Below are 20,240 nucleotides of genomic sequence, written 5' to 3' on the forward strand. Positions count from 1 at the left end.
ATAGCAGACGGGTGGTCAGGGGCTCAGCTACATAGCAGACGGGTGGTCAGGGGCTCAGCTACATAGCAGACGGGTGGTCAGGGGCTCAGCTACATAGCAGACGGGTGGTCAGGGGCTCAGCTACATAGCAGACGGGTGGTCAGGGGCTCAGCTACATAGCAGACGGGTGGTCAGGGGCTCAGCTACATAGCAGACGGGTGGTCAGGGGCTCAGCTACATAGCAGACGGGTGGTCAGGGGCTCAGCTACATAGCAGACGGGTGGTCAGGGGCTCAGCTACATAGCAGACGGGTGGTCAGGGGCTCAGCTACATAGCAGACGGGTGGTCAGGGGCTCAGCTACATAGCAGACGGGTGGTCAGGAGCTCAGCTACATAGCAGACGGGTGGTCAGGAGCTCAGCTACATAGCAGACGGGTGGTCAGGAGCTCAGCTACATAGCAGACGGGTGGTCAGGAGCTCAGCTACATAGCATACGGGTGGTCAGGGCTCAGCTACATAGCAGACGGGTGGTCAGGGGTTCAGCTACATAGCAGACGGGTGGTCAGGAGCTCAGCTACATAGTAGACGGGTGGTATGGGGCTCAGCTACATAGCAGACGGGTGGTCAGGGGCTCAGCTACATAGCAGACGGGTGGTCAGGGGCTCAGCTACATAGCAGACGGGTGGTCAGGGGCACAGCTACATAGCAGACGGGTGGTTAGGGCTCAGCTACATAGCAGACGGGTGGTCAGGGGCTCAGCTACATAGCAGACGGGTGGTCAGGGGCTCAGCTACATAGCAGACGGGTGGTCAGGGGCTCAGCTACATAGCACCCGTCTCTAATAATTATGGTTATTTAGGCCTCATAGATAGTTCTGGTTTCCCCCATTTACTCACCACATCCCTCCTCGTCAGACATGTCCCGACAGTCGTGTCGCTGATCACATCGGTACTCTAGGAGGACGCACTCGCCATTCTTGCAGGCAAACTCATCGGCAGTGCAGGAGCGCACGGGAGGTCGGACTACGGAGAAAGGACAATGTGAGAAACCCAGAGACAAACATTGAGGGACAAGAACGTCTTGCGCACACAACCGATTTATGAAGGAGCGCAGAGGGTTAAAGTGCGGCTTCCGCTGATTTTCACTCTGGGTCACTGGAATGATTGGAATCTCCTGATGCAGGTACATAAATGTAGGGACAGCGACAGCTGAGGTCAGTAGGTTAATGTGGAGCCAGACAATGACATACATAGTGACACTTATAGCTACAGATCAGGAGATGGAGAGTCCCCACCCTTGTCCTACCCACAGGTTACCATATTACAGTGTTATAATTGTGCTGAAGACGGCGACCGGTATACACATAAGCCCATTTCGCCGATAAAAGTAAACACACAAATACATATTAGTAATTGAATGACACAAAGAGACATGTAAATCGCAAGACGGCGCACATTGAGTACGCAGAATGACACACTGTCATCTAGGGAGCAGATATAACGACAAGATGTCCGCTTAGGAACAGACCGCGCACGCCTTCCGTATCTTCATACTGTAGATCATCCACTGGTCACCGTCCGCAACGCTGCATCGTGTCACAAATAATCGGCAACACGCCAGATACAGTAGTATCAGGATAAGCCCAGCCGACACTTCACCAGTGACGGACCAGGAACCTCATGACAATCATCTGACATGCCAATAACCGTGTCACGCAACATGTGAACCGCAGGGACAATACATACAAAGCAGGCGGCAACCCTGAGCGCAATGCGCCATGCACCTGTCACAGCACACCTCAAGCATCTTACCCGGGGGGTCCACCCCAACCGGAGAGGGCAGCGTTTGTGCTAGAAAGGAGAAAGGTTCAGGGTTTCATTGAGGAGTCAGAGAAACAAGTATCAGGGAAGGGATGATGAGCAGGACAGGGCAGAGGGCACCGATTCCTTACATAGGATCTGCCAGACATGAATTGTTATTGCAGGAAGAAAACAAAACCAGTAAGGGACCAATGGAATAGACGCCCATCACTCACCGGCTCCGAGACGCCGGAACTGGAATCCTCGGGTGGAGGTGACGTAGCTAGCGATGGAGCCGCTGTCAATCACTGAGTACAACACCTGGCGGATTTGGGTATCGTTTGAGTTGTCTTCTGAGCCCACATCCATCTCCACAAATACAAAGCCGTCAATCAGCCTGCGGAGACAGGAGAGGGGGACAATGCGGAGGAGAGCCCATACTTCTGCTGCTCGCTGCTAACGCTAGAACTGTTCCTCCATATACAGACAAAGTGCCCACGGGGTTCCCCATGGTGTCTGCAGTTATCTGCAACCTTTCCTTCTGACTATATACTACAGCTAGGCAGGAGGTATACAGCATGGGAACGGTGATGTATGGTGTGTGAATGAGAGAGTGTACAGTACATGTGTGATGTACGGCGTGTGAGAGAGTATACAGCATGTGTGATGTACGGTGTGTGAATGAGAGAGTATACAGCATGTGTGATGTATAGTGTAGGAATGAGAGTGTACAGTACATGTAATGTATAGTGTAGGAATGAGAGTGTACAGTACATGTAATGTATAGTGTAGGAATGAGAGAGTATACAGCATGTGTGATGTATAGTTTAGGAATGAGAGTGTACAGTATATGTGATGTATAGTGTAGGAATGAGAGTGTACAGTATATGTGATGTATAGTGTAGGAATGAGAGTGTACAGTATATGTGATGTATAGTGTAGGAATGAGAGTGTACAGTATATGTGATGTATAGTGTAGGAATGAGAGTGTACAGTATATGTGATGTATAGTGTAGGAATGAGAGTGTACAGTATATGTAATGTATAGTGTAGGAATGAGAGTGTACAGTACATGTAATGTATAGTGTAGGAATGAGAGTGTACAGTATATGTGATGTATAGTGTAGGAATGAGAGTGTACAGTATATGTAAAGTATAGTGTAGGAATGAGAGTGTACAGTATATGTGATGTATAGTGTAGGAATGAGAGTGTACAGTATATGTAATGTATAGTGTATGAGAGTGTACAGTATATGTAATGTATAGTGTAGGAATGAGAGTACAGTATACGTGATGTATAGTGTAGGAATGAGAGTGTACAGTATATGTAAAGTATAGTGTAGGAATGAGAGTGTACAGTATATGTGATGTATAGTGTAGGAATGAGAGTGTACAGTATATGTGATGTATAGTGTATGAGAGTATACAGTATATGTAATGTATAGTGTAGGAATGAGAGTACAGTATACGTGATGTATAGTGTAGGAATGAGAGTACAGTATATGTGATGTATAGTGTAGGAATGAGAGTGTACAGTATATGTAATGTATAGTGTAGGAATGAGAGTGTACAGTATATGTAATGTATAGTGTAGGAATGAGAGTGTACAGTATATGTAAAGTATAGTGTAGGAATGAGAGTGTACAGTATATGTAATGTATAGTGTAGGAATGAGAGTGTACAGTATATGTGATGTATAGTGTAGGAATGAGAGTGTACAGTATATGTAATGTATAGTGTAGGAATGAGAGTGTACAGTACATGTAATGTATAGTGTAGGAATGAGAGTGTACAGTATATGTGATGTATAGTGTAGGAATGAGAGTGTACAGTATATGTAAAGTATAGTGTAGGAATGAGAGTGTACAGTATATGTGATGTATAGTGTATGAGAGTGTACAGTATATGTGATGTATAGTGTAGGAATGAGAGTGTACAGTATATGTGATGCATAGTGTAGGAATGAGAGTGTACAGTATATGTGATGCATAGTGTAGGAATGAGAGTGTACAGTATATGTGATGTATAGTGTAGGAATGAGAGTACAGTATATGTGATGTATAGTGTAGGAATGAGAATGTACAGTATACGTAATGTATAGTGTATGAGAGTGTACAGTATATGTGATGTACGGTGTGTGAATAACAGTATAACATACTGTATGTGTACTCTCTACTTACTTGACATATACAACATTAACCATTTGTTCTCCAGGGATTTTATAATATTCAGACTCGAGCTGGAAGGCGAGAAATAGACAATTATCATCATTATACCTCTATGACATGTGATATACAGGGCAGCACTTACATACATCATAGCAATACAAAGGAGAAGCACTGAAGATGTGACATCTATACAGCAGAGAGTATGGAATAGCGGATATCGCCGTCAGCGTCCGAGCGCGGCGCAGACGCCTCAGTAACACAGGCCATTAGCCCCAATCGCCAAGAAGGGCCCCGGATAAATATATGGGGCCCTAAGCAAGGCAGGGCCCCATATGATTTCAAAAACATGCGCGCCATTTTATTACAAAGCATAGAAATACAGGCATGACCTCACCGTGTCAACGATCGCTTCCGACAAATCCTGAAACTGGGCGGAGGAGACATTGTCCAGGTCCTCGGTATAATCTATAGACGTGGTGAAATTCACCAGAGCTCTGTAATAAACTGTAAGACAGAAGATATTGGTTGATCAGCCAGACAGAGAATGCAGCAAATACCCCCAGCAAGCAGGAAAGAGAGCTGGCCAGCCACAACGTGGTAACATAAGGGCAGGGAGATTACCCACAAATCACAATGCAAGGGGAAGAGGAGATGGCCATCAGAGGACACTACCTCCACCCCACTACCAGGTACACAGTATGGGGATACACAGCAGCGTCTGCTCCTCTAACTTATAGCAGCCAATACTGGTAATCAAACACTGGCATATCCTAGAATTACCACTAGAGGGTGCTAGGTTCACATCATGGGACAACTTACACCCCCCCCCCCCGCCTACCCCAGGACTCGCAGCAGTGCAAATTGTGTCTCATGACTGTCATATATATATATATATATATATATATATATATATATATATATAAATATAAATATATATATATATATAAATAAATATATATATATATATATATAAATATATATATATATATATATAAATATATATATATATATATAGGCTTACCATACCATATCATCCCTTTATGTACACAGGCATGCCATATCAAATATTATATATATTTGCCATATATCCCTTCAATCTGGGGCATGTGTGAATTACACAGGTTCTGTGGATGATTAGTACCAGGTGTAATGGAGACTTGAGGTCAGCCAGCCACAGAACCTGTGTAATTCACATATGCCCCGAATGAAAGGGCTGATATGGGAAACCTACGTATAGAGGCAACCCGATTATAGAGACGTCGCTGTGCCAGTCATGCAGTCTATGGGCGACTTAATTCCATAGGGTGAACCCATTATTAACTAAACCGTAAGTGGCTCCAGGCAGAGGAAGCCCTAACACTTTTGTCCTGGACAGTAGCCGCCTGTACTGGACCCTCATTAAGCCGGCCATAGGATGCATGATAGTGCAGACGATAAGGCAAAACGCACGACGGACGGAGCAACGGCTGGATTATCGGCGGGCGTCCATACAATGCAAAATGTATGGAGGGTATCTCCACTCGCTGCCTGGAGTTGGCTGAGCCCCTTTCTGCCACGAATACCAGGATGATGAGGGTCAGATTCACTAACTGCACTATAGTATATATTATATATTATGTCTCTGCTGACTGCACTATATTATAAAGTATCTGTCACCTGACTGCACTATATTATACAGTATCTCTGTCACCTGACTGCACTATATTATACAGTATCTCTGTCACCTGACTGCACTATATTATAAAGTCTCTCTGTCACCTGACTGCACTATATTATACAGTATCTCTGTCACCTGACTGCGCTATATTATAAAGTATCTGTCACCTGACTGCGCTATATTACATCTATGTCTGCTGACTGCGCTGTATTACAGTATATATTATGTCCCTGCTGACTGCACTATATTATACAGTATCTCTGTCACCTGACTGCACTATATTATACAGTATCTCTGTCACCTGACTGCACTATATTATAAAGTATCTGTCACCTGACTGCGCTATATTACATCTATGTCTGCTGACTGCCCTGTATTACAGTATATATTATGTCCCTGCTGACTGCACTATATTATACAGTATCTCTGTCACCTGACTGCACTATATTATACAGTATATCTGTCACCTGACCGCACTATATTATACAGTATCTCTGTCACCTGACTGCACTATATTATAAAGTATCTGTCACCTGACTGCGCTATATTACATCTATGTCTGCTGACTGCCCTGTATTACAGTATATATTATGTCCCTGCTGACTGCACTATATTATACAGTATCTCTGTCACCTGACCGCACTATATTATACAGTATCTCTGTCACCTGACCGCACTATATTATACAGTATCTCTGTCACCTAACTGCACTATATTATACAGTATCTCTGTCACCTGACTGCACTATATTATAAAGTATCTGTTACCTGACTGCGCTATATTATAAAGTATCTGTCACCTGACTGCGCTATATTACATCTATGTCTGCCGACTGCGCTGTATTACAGTATATATTATGTCCCTGCTGACTGCACTATATTATAAAGTATCTGTCACCTGACTGCACTATATTATACAGTATCTGTCACCTGACTGCGCTATATTACAGTATATATTATGTCCCTGCTGACTGCACTATATTATACAGTATCTCTGTCACCTGACTGCACTATATTATATCTAGGTCTGCTGACTACAGTATATATTATGTCCCTGCTGACTGCACTATATTATAAAGTATCTCTGTCACCTGACTGCACTATATTATACAGTATCTCTGTCACCTGACTGCGCTATATTACATCTATGTCTGCTGACTGCGCTGTATTACAGTATATATTATGTCCCTGCTGACTGCACTATATTATACAGTATCTCTGTCACCTGACTGCACTATATTATATCTAGGTCTGCTGACTGCACTATATTACATCTATGTCTGCTGACTGCCCTGTATTACAGTATATATTAGGTCCCTGCTGACTGCACTATATTATAAAGTATCTCTGTCACCTGACTGCACTATATTATACAGTATCTGTCACCTGACTGCACTATATTATAAAGTATCTCTGTCACCTGACTGCGCTATATTACATCTATGTCTGCCGACTGCGCTGTATTACAGTATATATTATGTCCCTGCTGACTGCACTATATTATACAGTATCTCTGTCACCTGACCACACTGTATTATACAGTATCTTGGTCACCTGACCGCACTATATTATACAGTATCTCTGTCACCTGACTGCACTATATTATACAGTATCTGTCACCTGACTGCGCTATATTACAGTATATATTATGTCCCTGCTGACTGCACTATATTATACAGTATCTCTGTCACCTGACTGCACTATATTATAAAGTATCTGTCACCTGACTGCGCTATATTACATCTATGTCTGCTGACTGCGCTGTATTACAGTATATATTATGTCCCTGCTGACTGCACTATATTATACAGTATCTCTGTCACCTAACTGCACTATATTATACAGTATCTCTGTCACCTGACTGCACTATATTATAAAGTATCTGTCACCTGACTGCGCTATATTACATCTATGTCTGCTGACTGCCCTGTATTACAGTATATATTATGTCCCTGCTGACTGCACTATATTATACAGTATCTCTGTCACCTGACTGCACTATATTATACAGTATATCTGTCACCTGACCGCACTATATTATACAGTATCTCTGTCACCTGACTGCACTATATTATAAAGTATCTGTCACCTGACTGCGCTATATTATAAAGTATCTGTCACCTGACTGCGCTATATTACATCTATGTCTGCCGACTGCGCTGTATTACAGTATATATTATGTCCCTGCTGACTGCACTATATTATAAAGTATCTGTCACCTGACTGCACTATATTATACAGTATCTGTCACCTGACTGCGCTATATTACAGTATATATTATGTCCCTGCTGACTGCACTATATTATACAGTATCTCTGTCACCTGACTGCACTATATTATATCTAGGTCTGCTGACTACAGTATATATTATGTCCCTGCTGACTGCACTATATTATAAAGTATCTCTGTCACCTGACTGCACTATATTATACAGTATCTCTGTCACCTGACTGCGCTATATTACATCTATGTCTGCTGACTGCGCTGTATTACAGTATATATTATGTCCCTGCTGACTGCACTATATTATACAGTATCTCTGTCACCTGACTGCACTATATTATATCTAGGTCTGCTGACTGCACTATATTACATCTATGTCTGCTGACTGCCCTGTATTACAGTATATATTAGGTCCCTGCTGACTGCACTATATTATAAAGTATCTCTGTCACCTGACTGCACTATATTATACAGTATCTGTCACCTGACTGCACTATATTATAAAGTATCTCTGTCACCTGACTGCGCTATATTACATCTATGTCTGCCGACTGCGCTGTATTACAGTATATATTATGTCCCTGCTGACTGCACTATATTATACAGTATCTCTGTCACCTGACTGCACTATATTATACAGTATCTTGGTCACCTGACCGCACTATATTATACAGTATCTCTGTCACCTGACTGCACTATATTATACAGTATCTGTCACCTGACTGCGCTATATTACAGTATATATTATGTCCCTGCTGACTGCACTATATTATACAGTATCTCTGTCACCTGACTGCACTATATTATAAAGTATCTGTCACCTGACTGCGCTATATTACATCTATGTCTGCTGACTGCGCTGTATTACAGTATATATTATGTCCCTGCTGACTGCACTATATTATACAGTATCTCTGTCACCTAACTGCACTATATTATACAGTATCTCTGTCACCTGACTGCACTATATTATACAGTATCTCTGTCACCTAACTGCACTATATTATACAGTATCTCTGTCACCTGACTGCACTATATTATACAGTATCTCTGTCACCTGACTGCACTATATTATATCTAGGTCTGCTGACTGCACTATATTACATCTATGTCTGCTGACTGCCCTGTATTACAGTATATATTATGTCCCTGCTGACTGCACTATATTATAAAGTATCTCTGTCACCTGACTGCACTATATTATACAGTATCTCTGTCACCTGACTGCACTATATTATACAGTATCTGTCACCTGACTGCACTATATTATACAGTATCTGTCACCTGACTGCGCTGTATTACAGTATATATTATGTGACTGCACTATATTATACAGTATCTCTGTCACCTGACTGCACTATATTATACAGTATCTCTGTCACCTGACCGCACTATATTATACAGTATCTCTGTCACCTGACTGCGCTATATTATAAAGTATCTGTCACCTGACTGCGCTATATTACATCTATGTCTGCCGACTGCGCTGTATTACAGTATATATTATGTCCCTGCTGACTGCACTATATTATACAGTATCTCTGTCACCTGACCACACTGTATTATACAGTATCTTGGTCACCTGACCGCACTATATTATACAGTATCTGTCACCTGACTGCACTATATTATATCTAGATCTGCTGACTACAGTATATATTATGTCCCTGCTGACTGCACTATATTATACAGTATCTCTGTCACCTGACTGCACTATATTATAAAGTATCTGTCACCTGACTGCGCTATATTACATCTATGTCTGCTGACTGCGCTGTATTACAGTATATATTATGTCCCTGCTGACTGCACTATATTATACAGTATCTCTGTCACCTGACTGCACTATATTACACAGTATCTCTGTCACCTGACTGCGCTATATTATACAGTATCTGTCACCTGACTGCGCTATATTACATCTATGTCTGCTGACTACAGTATATATTATGTCCCTGCTGACTGCACTATATTATAAAGTATCTCTGTCACCTGACTGCACTATATTACATCTATGTCTGCTGACTGCCCTGTATTACAGTATATATTATGTCCCTGCTGACTGCACTATATTATACAGTATCTCTGTCACCTGACCGCACTATATTATACAGTATCTGTCACCTGACTGCGCTATATTACAGTATATATTATGTCCCTGCTGACTGCACTATATTATACAGTATCTCTGTCACCTGACTGCACTATATTATACAGTATCTGTCACCTGACTGCGCTATATTACAGTATATATTATGTCCCTGCTGACTGCACTATATTATACAGTATCTCTGTCACCTGACTGCACTATATTATAAAGTATCTGTCACCTGACTGCGCTATATTACATCTATGTCTGCTGACTACAGTATATATTATGTCCCTGCTGACTGCACTATATTATACAGTATCTCTGTCACCTAACTGCACTATATTATACAGTATCTGTCACCTGACTGCGCTATATTACATCTATGTCTGCTGACTACAGTATATATTATGTCCCTGCTGACTGCACTATATTATAAAGTATCTCTGTCACCTGACTGCGCTATATTACATCTATGTCTGCTGACTGCCCTGTATTACAGTATATATTATGTCCCTGCTGACTGCACTATATTATACAGTATCTCTGTCACCTGACTGCACTATATTATAAAGTATCTGTCACCTGACTGCGCTATATTATAAAGTATCTGTCACCTGACTGCGCTATATTACATCTATGTCTGCCGACTGCGCTGTATTACAGTATATATTATGTCCCTGATGACTGCACTATATTATACAGTATCTCTGTCACCTGACTGCACTATATTATACAGTATCTCTGTCACCTGACCGCACTATATTATACAGTATCTCTGTCACCTGACTGCACTATATTATAAAGTATCTGTCACCTGACTGCGCTATATTACATCTATGTCTGCCGACTGCGCTGTATTACAGTATATATTATGTCCCTGCTGACTGCACTATATTATACAGTATCTCTGTCACCTGACCGCACTATATTATACAGTATCTCTGTCACCTGACTGCACTATATTATACAGTATCTGTCACCTGACTGCACTATATTATATCTAGATCTGCTGACTACAGTATATATTATGTCCCTGCTGACTGCACTATATTATACAGTATCTGTCACCTGACCGCACTATATTATACAGTATCTGTCACCTGACTGCACTATATTATATCTAGATCTGCTGACTACAGTATATATTATGTCCCTGCTGACTGCACTATATTATACAGTATCTCTGTCACCTGACTGCACTATATTATAAAGTATCTGTCACCTGACTGCGCTATATTACATCTATGTCTGCCGACTGCGCTGTATTACAGTATATATTATGTCCCTGCTGACTGCACTATATTATACAGTATCTCGGTCACCTGACTGCACTATATTATACAGTATCTGTCACCTGACTGCGCTATATTACATCTATGTCTGCCGACTGCGCTGTATTACAGTATATATTATGTCCCTGCTGACTGCACTATATTATACAGTATCTCGGTCACCTGACTGCACTATATTATACAGTATCTGTCACCTGACTGCGCTATATTACATCTATGTCTGCCGACTGCGCTGTATTACAGTATATATTATGTCCCTGCTGACTGCACTATATTATACAGTATCTCGGTCACCTGACTGCACTATATTATACAGTCTCTCGGTCACCTGACTGCACTATATTATACAGTATCTGTCACCTGACTGCGCTATATTATATCTATGTCTGCTGACTGCACTATATTATACAGTATCTATGTCAGCTGATTGTGTTATATTATATCTGTCTGCTGACTGCACTGTATTACAGTATATATTATGTCCCTGCTGACTGCGCTATAGTATATATTATATCTGTGTTTGCTGACTGCACTATATTATATATGTTTGCTGACTGCACTATAGTATATATTATATCTGTGTTTGCTGACTGCACTATAGTATATATTATATCTGTGTTTGCTGACTGCACTATAGTATATATTAGATCTGTGTTTGCTGACTGCACTATAGTATATATTATATCTGTGTTTGCTGACTGCACTATAGTATATATTATATCTGTGTTTGCTGACTGCGCTATAGTATATATTATATCAGTGTTTGCTGACTGCACTATAGTATATATTATATCAGTGTTTGCTGACTGCACTATAGTATATATTATATCTGTGTTTGCTGACTGCACTATAGTATATATTATATCTGTGTTTGCTGACTGCACTATAGTATATATTATATCAGTGTTTGCTGACTGCACTATAGTATATATTATATCTGTGTTTGCTGACTGCACTATAGTATATATTATATCTGTGTTTGCTGACTGCACTATAGTATATATTATATCTGTGTTTGCTGACTGCGCTATAGTATATATTATATCTGTGTTTGCTGACTGCACTATAGTATATATTAGATCTGTGTTTGCTGACTGCGCTATAGTATATATTATATCTGTGTTTGCTGACTGCGCTATAGTATATATTATATCTGTGTTTGCTGACTGCGCTATACTATATATTATATCTGTGTTTGCTGACTGCGCTATAGTATATATTAGATCTGTGTTTGCTGACTGCACTATAGTATATATTATATCTGTGTTTGCTGACTGCGCTATAGTATATATTATATCTGTGTTTGCTGACTGCACTATAGTATATATTATATATGTTTGCTGACTGCGCTATAGTATATATTAGATCTGTGTTTGCTGACTGCACTATAGTATATATTATATCTGTGTTTGCTGACTGCACTATAGTATATATTATATATCTGTGTTTGCTGACTGCACTATAGTATATATTATATCTGTGTTTGCTGACTGCGCTATAGTATATATTATATCTGTGTTTGCTGACTGCGCTATAGTATATATTATATCTGTGTTTGCTGACTGCGCTATAGTATGTATTATATCTGTGTTTGCTGACTGCACTATAGTATATATTATATATGTTTGCTGACTGCACTATAGTATATATTATATCTGTGTTTGCTGACTGCACTATAGTATATATTATATCTGTGTTTGCTGACTGCACTATAGTATATATTATATCTGTGTTTGCTGACTGCGCTATAGTATATATTATATCTGTGTTTGCTGACTGCACTATAGTATATATTATATCTGTGTTTGCTGACTGCACTATAGTATATATTAGATCTGTGTTTGCTGACTGCACTATAGTATATATTATATCTGTGTTTGCTGACTGCACTATAGTATATATTATATCTGTGTTTGCTGACTGCGCTATAGTATATATTATATCAGTGTTTGCTGACTGCACTATAGTATATATTATATCTGTGTTTGCTGACTGCACTATAGTATATATTATATCAGTGTTTGCTGACTGCACTATAGTATATATTATATCTGTGTTTGCTGACTGCACTATAGTATATATTATATCTGTGTTTGCTGACTGCACTATAGTATATATTATATCTGTGTTTGCTGACTGCGCTATAGTATATATTATATCTGTGTTTGCTGACTGCACTATAGTATATATTAGATCTGTGTTTGCTGACTGCGCTATAGTATATATTATATCTGTGTTTGCTGACTGCGCTATAGTATATATTATATCTGTGTTTGCTGACTGCGCTATACTATATATTATATCTGTGTTTGCTGACTGCGCTATAGTATATATTATATCTGTGTTTGCTGACTGCACTATAGTATATATTAGATCTGTGTTTGCTGACTGCGCTATAGTATATATTATATCTGTGTTTGCTGACTGCGCTATAGTATATATTATATCTGTGTTTGCTGACTGCACTATAGTATATATTATATATGTTTGCTGACTGCGCTATAGTATATATTAGATCTGTGTTTGCTGACTGCACTATAGTATATATTATATCTGTGTTTGCTGACTGCACTATAGTATATATTATATATCTGTGTTTGCTGACTGCACTATAGTATATATTATATCTGTGTTTGCTGACTGCACTATAGTATATATTATATCTGTGTTTGCTGACTGCACTATAGTATATATTATATCTGTGTTTGCTGACTGCACTATAGTATATATTATATCTGTGTTTGCTGACTGCACTATAGTATATATTATATCTGTGTTTGCTGACTGCACTATAGTATATATTATATCTGTGTTTGCTGACTGCGCTATAGTATATATTATATCTGTGTTTGCTGACTGCACTATAGTATATATTATATCTGTGTTTGCTGACTGCACTATAGTATATATTAGATCTGTGTTTGCTGACTGCACTATAGTATATATTATATCTGTGTTTGCTGACTGCACTATAGTATATATTATATCTGTGTTTGCTGACTGCACTATAGTATATATTATATCTGTGTTTGCTGACTGCACTATAGTATATATTATATCTGTTTGCTGACTGCGCTATACTATATATTATATCTGTGTTTGCTGACTGCACTATAGTATATATTAGATCTGTGTTTGCTGACTGCACTATAGTATATATTAGATCTGTGTTTGCTGACTGCACTATAGTATATATTAGATCTGTGTTTGCTGACTGCACTATAGTATATATTATATATCTGTGTTTGCTGACTGCACTATATTATATATTATATCTGTGTTTGCTGACTGCACTATAGTATATATTATATCTGTGTTTGCTGACTGCACTATAGTATATATTATATCTGTGTTTGCTGACTGCACTATAGTATATATTATATCTGTGTTTGCTGACTGCACTATAGTATATATTAGATCTGTGTTTGCTGACTGCACTATAGTATATATTATATCTGTGTTTGCTGACTGCACTATAGTATATATTATATCTGTGTTTGCTGACTGCACTATAGTATATATTATATCTGTGTTTGCTGACTGCACTATAGTATATATTAGATCTGTGTTTGCTGACTGCACTATAGTATATATTAGATCTGTGTTTGCTGACTGCACTATAGTATATATTATATCTGTGTTTGCTGACTGCACTATAGTATATATTATATCTGTGTTTGCTGACTGCACTATAGTATATATTATATCTGTGTTTGCTGACTGCACTATAGTATATATTATATCTGTGTTTGCTGACTGCACTATAGTATATATTATATCTGTGTTTGCTGACTGCACTATAGTATATTATATCTGTGTTTGCTGACTGCACTATAGTATATATTAGATCTGTGTTTGCTGACTGCGCTATAGTATATATTAGATCTGTGTTTGCGGACTGCACTATAGTATATATTATATCTGTGTTTGCTGACTGCACTATAGTATATATTATATCTGTGTCGACTGACTTTGCTGTATTACAGTATAGATTATCTCCCTGCTGACTGCGCTATATTATATATTATGTCCCTGTATCTGCTGACTGCTCAGGGTACGTTAATGAAATATAACAGGCCTCCGCTATCTGGGTCACACTTACAGTGGTTTTACCAGCGAAATAAGAAACCTGTGATCACAATTAGCAGCTACGCCAGGACCTCTATAAATCTCCACCCATCACCACAGCCCACATCTCAGGCCCGGACAGACCACAAACAAGTCTTGCATGCCCCAAGGAGGATAAATGCCCCTCTAATCCACAGCAGAACCGCCCCCAATGTCAGCACTTGTTCATTATACAGGGGCCGCACCCTGCTCGTCTGACCGTGCCTAACACAGCCCCAAACGTAGGAATAAGAGGAGTTTCCTGGTGGACACAAATCACTGTCAGCTGTCCTGGTCCTTTGGCTTCACAAAGACCCCCAAGACCACCACCATCCGTCCAGCACCGTACTGGATGTTTGCTGTACTGCTTCCACCAAGTGGCTACTGTACGTTGGATTATTATTTGTTGAACAAATCCTAGGTGATTCATATCTGTGTCATTTCCAATGAAAGTAGGTATATGGAATTATAGGACTTGGAGAGGATTAGATGATTGCTGTTATATCCTAGGTCACAACTCAAATAGGAAAAAGTCCCCTATTCCATTTACACATCACTGTACACAATGTTACTCTCTCAAAGTGCAACAGGTTAATGATTATAACACTGAGAGAACTGTATTGTAGCCGTGACTGACAGATAATGGTCAGAATTTATAAATGACAGGCATGTTGCTCCCTCGCACCTGGTTACTAGTAAGACGATGAGTGTATCATTACTACTGGGACCTGCAGAACAACTTTAGTGCCTATCTTAGTCCCAACCCAAAACATCTGCTCTCCCCCTTCCCCGCCTGGAGATAGGGCCACACCACATAATACACCCCCATTATTCCCCAGCGTCTGACCGTGGGAAAGGGACACGTGTGGAATGCGATACCTACCCACGGGACAACAGTCTCCCAATTCACACTGGTCCCAGCCATGTAAAGTCTGCTAATGAGCGTCCTCTAATGACTAAGGCAAACCTCGTGCCTCCTATTCACCTCTATTGCAGAGCCCCATTACTATGGTTATAATCAGCTGCAGAGGAGGATGGTTTGTGAACACAGCTGTCAGAAAATAAATCCATCCACAGGGAACAGTCATTCCGTTCCAGGATTTACCCCTCACAGCTGAGCACAGCTGGGCCAGCCCCAAATGTTCTACCAGCGTGTCCTCATTGCCTCCCCAACTCTTCACATTATGTATAATACAGGAACCAGCACTGTTGGTTCTGGAGAAGCGGAGCAATTCCTGTATGCAGGAATCACTATAGATCTCCGGAGAGGTGGGACATTATATCATGTAGGAATCACTATAGACCTCAGGAGATGTGTAATAGAATATAAGGGGTGTGCAATAAGTTTCTGGATGTGCAGTGCATAGGTAGACACAATCTTAGCGTTCCCACTAGGCTGTTTTAACAGGGCGCGGCGCCCTGCCCTCCTTCTGGAGGGCAAAAAGCGCCCTGCCCTCACATCCAGCGGGTGCCGTCTTCACCCGCGGGTCGCAGTGTCCCGTGGGTGAGGAAACGCCCCCAAGAGTGACGAAAAGGGGACGCGTCTTATAGACACGCCCCTTTTCAATGACCACGAACCCTTTTTGGAAGTGCCCTCTCTAGCTCCGGCTCCCTACCTACCACCAGAGCTAGAGTGAACACTACAATCGATGGTCTGGTTGTGAACTGTAATCTCTGACCAAAGTTCTTGTGAAACGTCAGGGCACAGAACGTATATAAGAAGCACTGCACACACCGAAGTTTGTTCACTTCCTTCAAGAAACTCATTACGGAGCTCAACAGAGGCCACTGGAGAGCCATGATCTTCTATGAGTGGTCTTCAACAGCAGGAGAGTTCTGACCACCTGCGAGCTGCTTTTGGGCAGGAAGCACCGTTCCAAACTACTGTGTTTTGAGTTGTTTGCAGAATTTTGGCGCGGGTGACAGTCCCTAGAGGACGAGGAGTGCTGTGGCCGACCTATGACCACTATAACAGTGGGCAATGTTGCTACCACGCAGGCCATAGTTGAGGTGGACGCCAGGGTGACCATGGATCAGTTAGAAAAGAAGATAGGCTTTATCCATTCGATACTCCATGAAAAGCTTGGCCTGAGCAAGGTTTCTGCATGCTGGGTGCCTCATCAGCTGACTCGAGAGCAGGAGGAGGCTCGGGTGACTAGGAGCCGAAACATGCTTGCCAGGTTTGAAGGCGGTCGCTCAAACTGCGTCTGGGAGATCACCAGTGATAATCTACAGTTTTGACCCAGAGACCAAACAACAGCTGCACACCCCTCATATCATGTAGGAATCACTATAGATCTCAGGGGAATGGGCTTGAAATACCAAATCCCGACAGTGACAGTACGACAGATTGAGATCCCGACGGGCGTTGGTAAGTACCCTAACTATCCCCTCTCCCCCCTAACTCTCCCTTAGGGGTGGCTAACCCTAACCTCCCCTCCTAGTGCCTAACCCTAACCTACCCCCAGGGGTATCTAAACCTAACCCCCCTCCCCGCACCCTAAACCTAACCGCCCCTTCCCCTAGCCTAACCCTGACCTACCCCAGGGGGTGCCTAACCCTAAGTCCCTCCTGGGGGTCCCTAAACCTAATCCCCCCATTCCTGGGCTAAGTGTTATACTTACCAGTCAGAGGACGATCGGGAAGGCGGGGGTCAGTCTTCCGGCATCGGCATTTCGACGCCTATCTTAAGTCCCTCGTCGGGCAGGTCATGTCGGGATTTAGCCCGGCAGAATTGCGTCCGCAGGTCTATTAACCACACCCCATCTCAGGAGATGTGGAACATAAGCTCATGTAGGAATCAGTATAGATCTCAGGAGATGTGGAACCTAATATCATTGTAGGAATCATTATAGATCTCTAAATAGATTTCTGGGGAAGAGTAACATTGTAGCTATAGAGATCTTTGGAGACTTGGATTATATTCTATATGCAAAAATCACAATACAGCTCTTGAGCCAATCAATATATTCTAGATACAGAAATAACCAAACGGCTCTGAAGACGACAGATATATTCTAGATGTAGAATGACGCGCACATTCGTGTGTTCTAGAATTTACAGCATATCATCTACGGCACAGAGGAACGCCAGACACAGAAACAAGAGGTCTTCAAAAGTATAAAAAGAAATTGGATCACAGACCAAAACGTTTCACAAACTCCCCCTCAGTAATGTGGCTACAGCATTACTAGGAATCCGACAGTGGAACAAATCGTATAAAGATCCCATTCAACCTCGGAAATAATTCCTTTCCTTCATCTGAACCCTTTCTGTCCCCGAGGGTTCTCCCTCTAACCTCCCTGGACTACGTCCCATCTGCAATACGAAACTCCTCATTCCAATGTAAATCTATGATCGGATATGATAAATTTATGGGCAACTATTAACGTTTCTCCATCAGTAAGAAGAGAAATATCGTTAACTCTACTCCATGTAACTTCAGAGGCTCCGGGCGGACTGCACGGGACACATGCCACTAGTATTATCATCACAGTGAAGGGGTTGTAGCAATCAGGATATATGAAATAAAACTGTAATTGGGGAACATGCAACCTATAGGGGAAGCAGCCGGTTCAGCATGGAGTCTGATAGGAAACAGACTCTTCCAAGGATTCCCAGCCAGGAGCATAATGCCCCCCGTGTGTTTATTCCTGGGGAGTGCAGGTGGGGGCTATGGGCTGTAGACACACATGGTAGAAAGAGCACTGTTTGCAGAGGGTGCGTGTTACATGCAACGTAGGCCAGAAACCTGCAGACTTGCACGTCTGTGGAAAGCTCACACCAGGCAGGGAATGGTTAAGGGAAAGCAGAGGGAACCCCCAGTCAGTGAGGAGTAAGAGGGGGCGGTATGCGGCCTCACATCACACTGTTAGTGGGTTCTCGCCCCCTCCCAGCATGCATGGGAAGGATGCAGTGCTCAGTGTCCCCCGCACACTGCTCCAGGAACTTACTCAGGAACGGTTCTTGGTCCAGCTCGGAGACACTCATTCCAGCCAGCTGCGGAGCTTTGGGGGTGGTGACGGGACCTGATAGGGGGGACGTTTGGCACAGGTAGACACAGAGGGACATTGTCGGGGGGGGGAGATGATAGGAAATGACAGGAAAGAGAGTAAGAGAACAGTCTCATTAGCAGGAATAATCAGAGGTGCAGACAGAAATGATCAGCGGCCTTCTGTAATATGCTGCCAGGCTTCCAGGGGCGTCTTATACATTGTGCAATCCATAGATAGAAAGATTAAGAACAGCATTAAGAAACCACAAATGATATGCCGCCTGCACCCTGTAGTATATAAAGACATGGGCTGACAGCGCCGGACGCGGACCCGGCCGCGTCTTTATGCTGATGCCGCTACAAAGCTCTTCCCTTGCGTACAGCCAAGCAACTAAATGTGCAAGGACTGAGACGCCCACTGGCAGCGTCAGACGCGGAACGTATCCCACTTGAATTCGCATTGCCCAAGGTGGCGGAACTGCGTTGTAATGGGTCTAGCTCACTTACAGATGCGCCCAGTTATATTGTGGCTGATTGCGCCACAAACGTGCGCACGCATCGCGCAATGCGCTTCCCCGCACCTGCATACGTTATGGCGCGCACTGCGATCGCACCATGCATTCCTAGGGAGGCACTCTCGAATACGTAGTGTGCGTATCTGCTTGTGGGCATGCGTCTCACGATTCGCTGCGCCAGTGGCAAAAAAATATACCTGGGCATATCTGTAGGTAAAGTTCAGAGAGCAGGAACCAAGTGGAACAGGTAAAGTGGGGCAGGCACCAAGCATAGATACGCCAGCTTCCATGAGGATGACTGGCGAGACGCATACGGTACACCAGCGGATTTGGACGCATTACGTACTTCGGGCCTGATTCAGACCCGGACGCTATGCTGCGCTCGCTCGCATTGAGCGATTTTTCGCAATCTGCG

General features: G+C 42.0%; 1 protein-coding gene across 11 annotated transcripts in view; it reads right to left on the bottom strand.

The window, feature by feature from the left end:
* HSPG2 (heparan sulfate proteoglycan 2) overlaps positions 1-20,240 on the bottom strand; it is a 252,398-nt gene that overhangs the window by 103,485 nt on the left and 128,673 nt on the right. For 7 of the 11 annotated variants that reach the window (XM_088451458.1, XM_088451462.1, XM_088451457.1 and 4 more), the window contains exons 4-9: positions 19,270-19,344; positions 4,341-4,450; positions 3,959-4,017; positions 2,015-2,175; positions 1,791-1,829; positions 876-1,001 (exon numbers count right to left, since the gene is read on the bottom strand). In XM_088451458.1, coding sequence (XP_088307584.1) covers positions 876-1,001; positions 1,791-1,829; positions 2,015-2,175; positions 3,959-4,017; positions 4,341-4,450; positions 19,270-19,344 — 570 coding nt within the window. The remainder of the gene's footprint in view (positions 1-875; positions 1,002-1,790; positions 1,830-2,014; positions 2,176-3,958; positions 4,018-4,340; positions 4,451-19,269; positions 19,345-20,240) is intronic. The other 4 variants (XM_088451465.1, XM_088451468.1, XM_088451463.1 and 1 more) reach the window with 3 other exon arrangements.

Source organism: Taudactylus pleione, unplaced genomic scaffold (genome assembly GCF_031769625.1).
Source record: "Taudactylus pleione unplaced genomic scaffold, aTauple2 ptg000549l, whole genome shotgun sequence".
Lineage (NCBI taxonomy): Eukaryota > Metazoa > Chordata > Amphibia > Anura > Myobatrachidae > Taudactylus > Taudactylus pleione.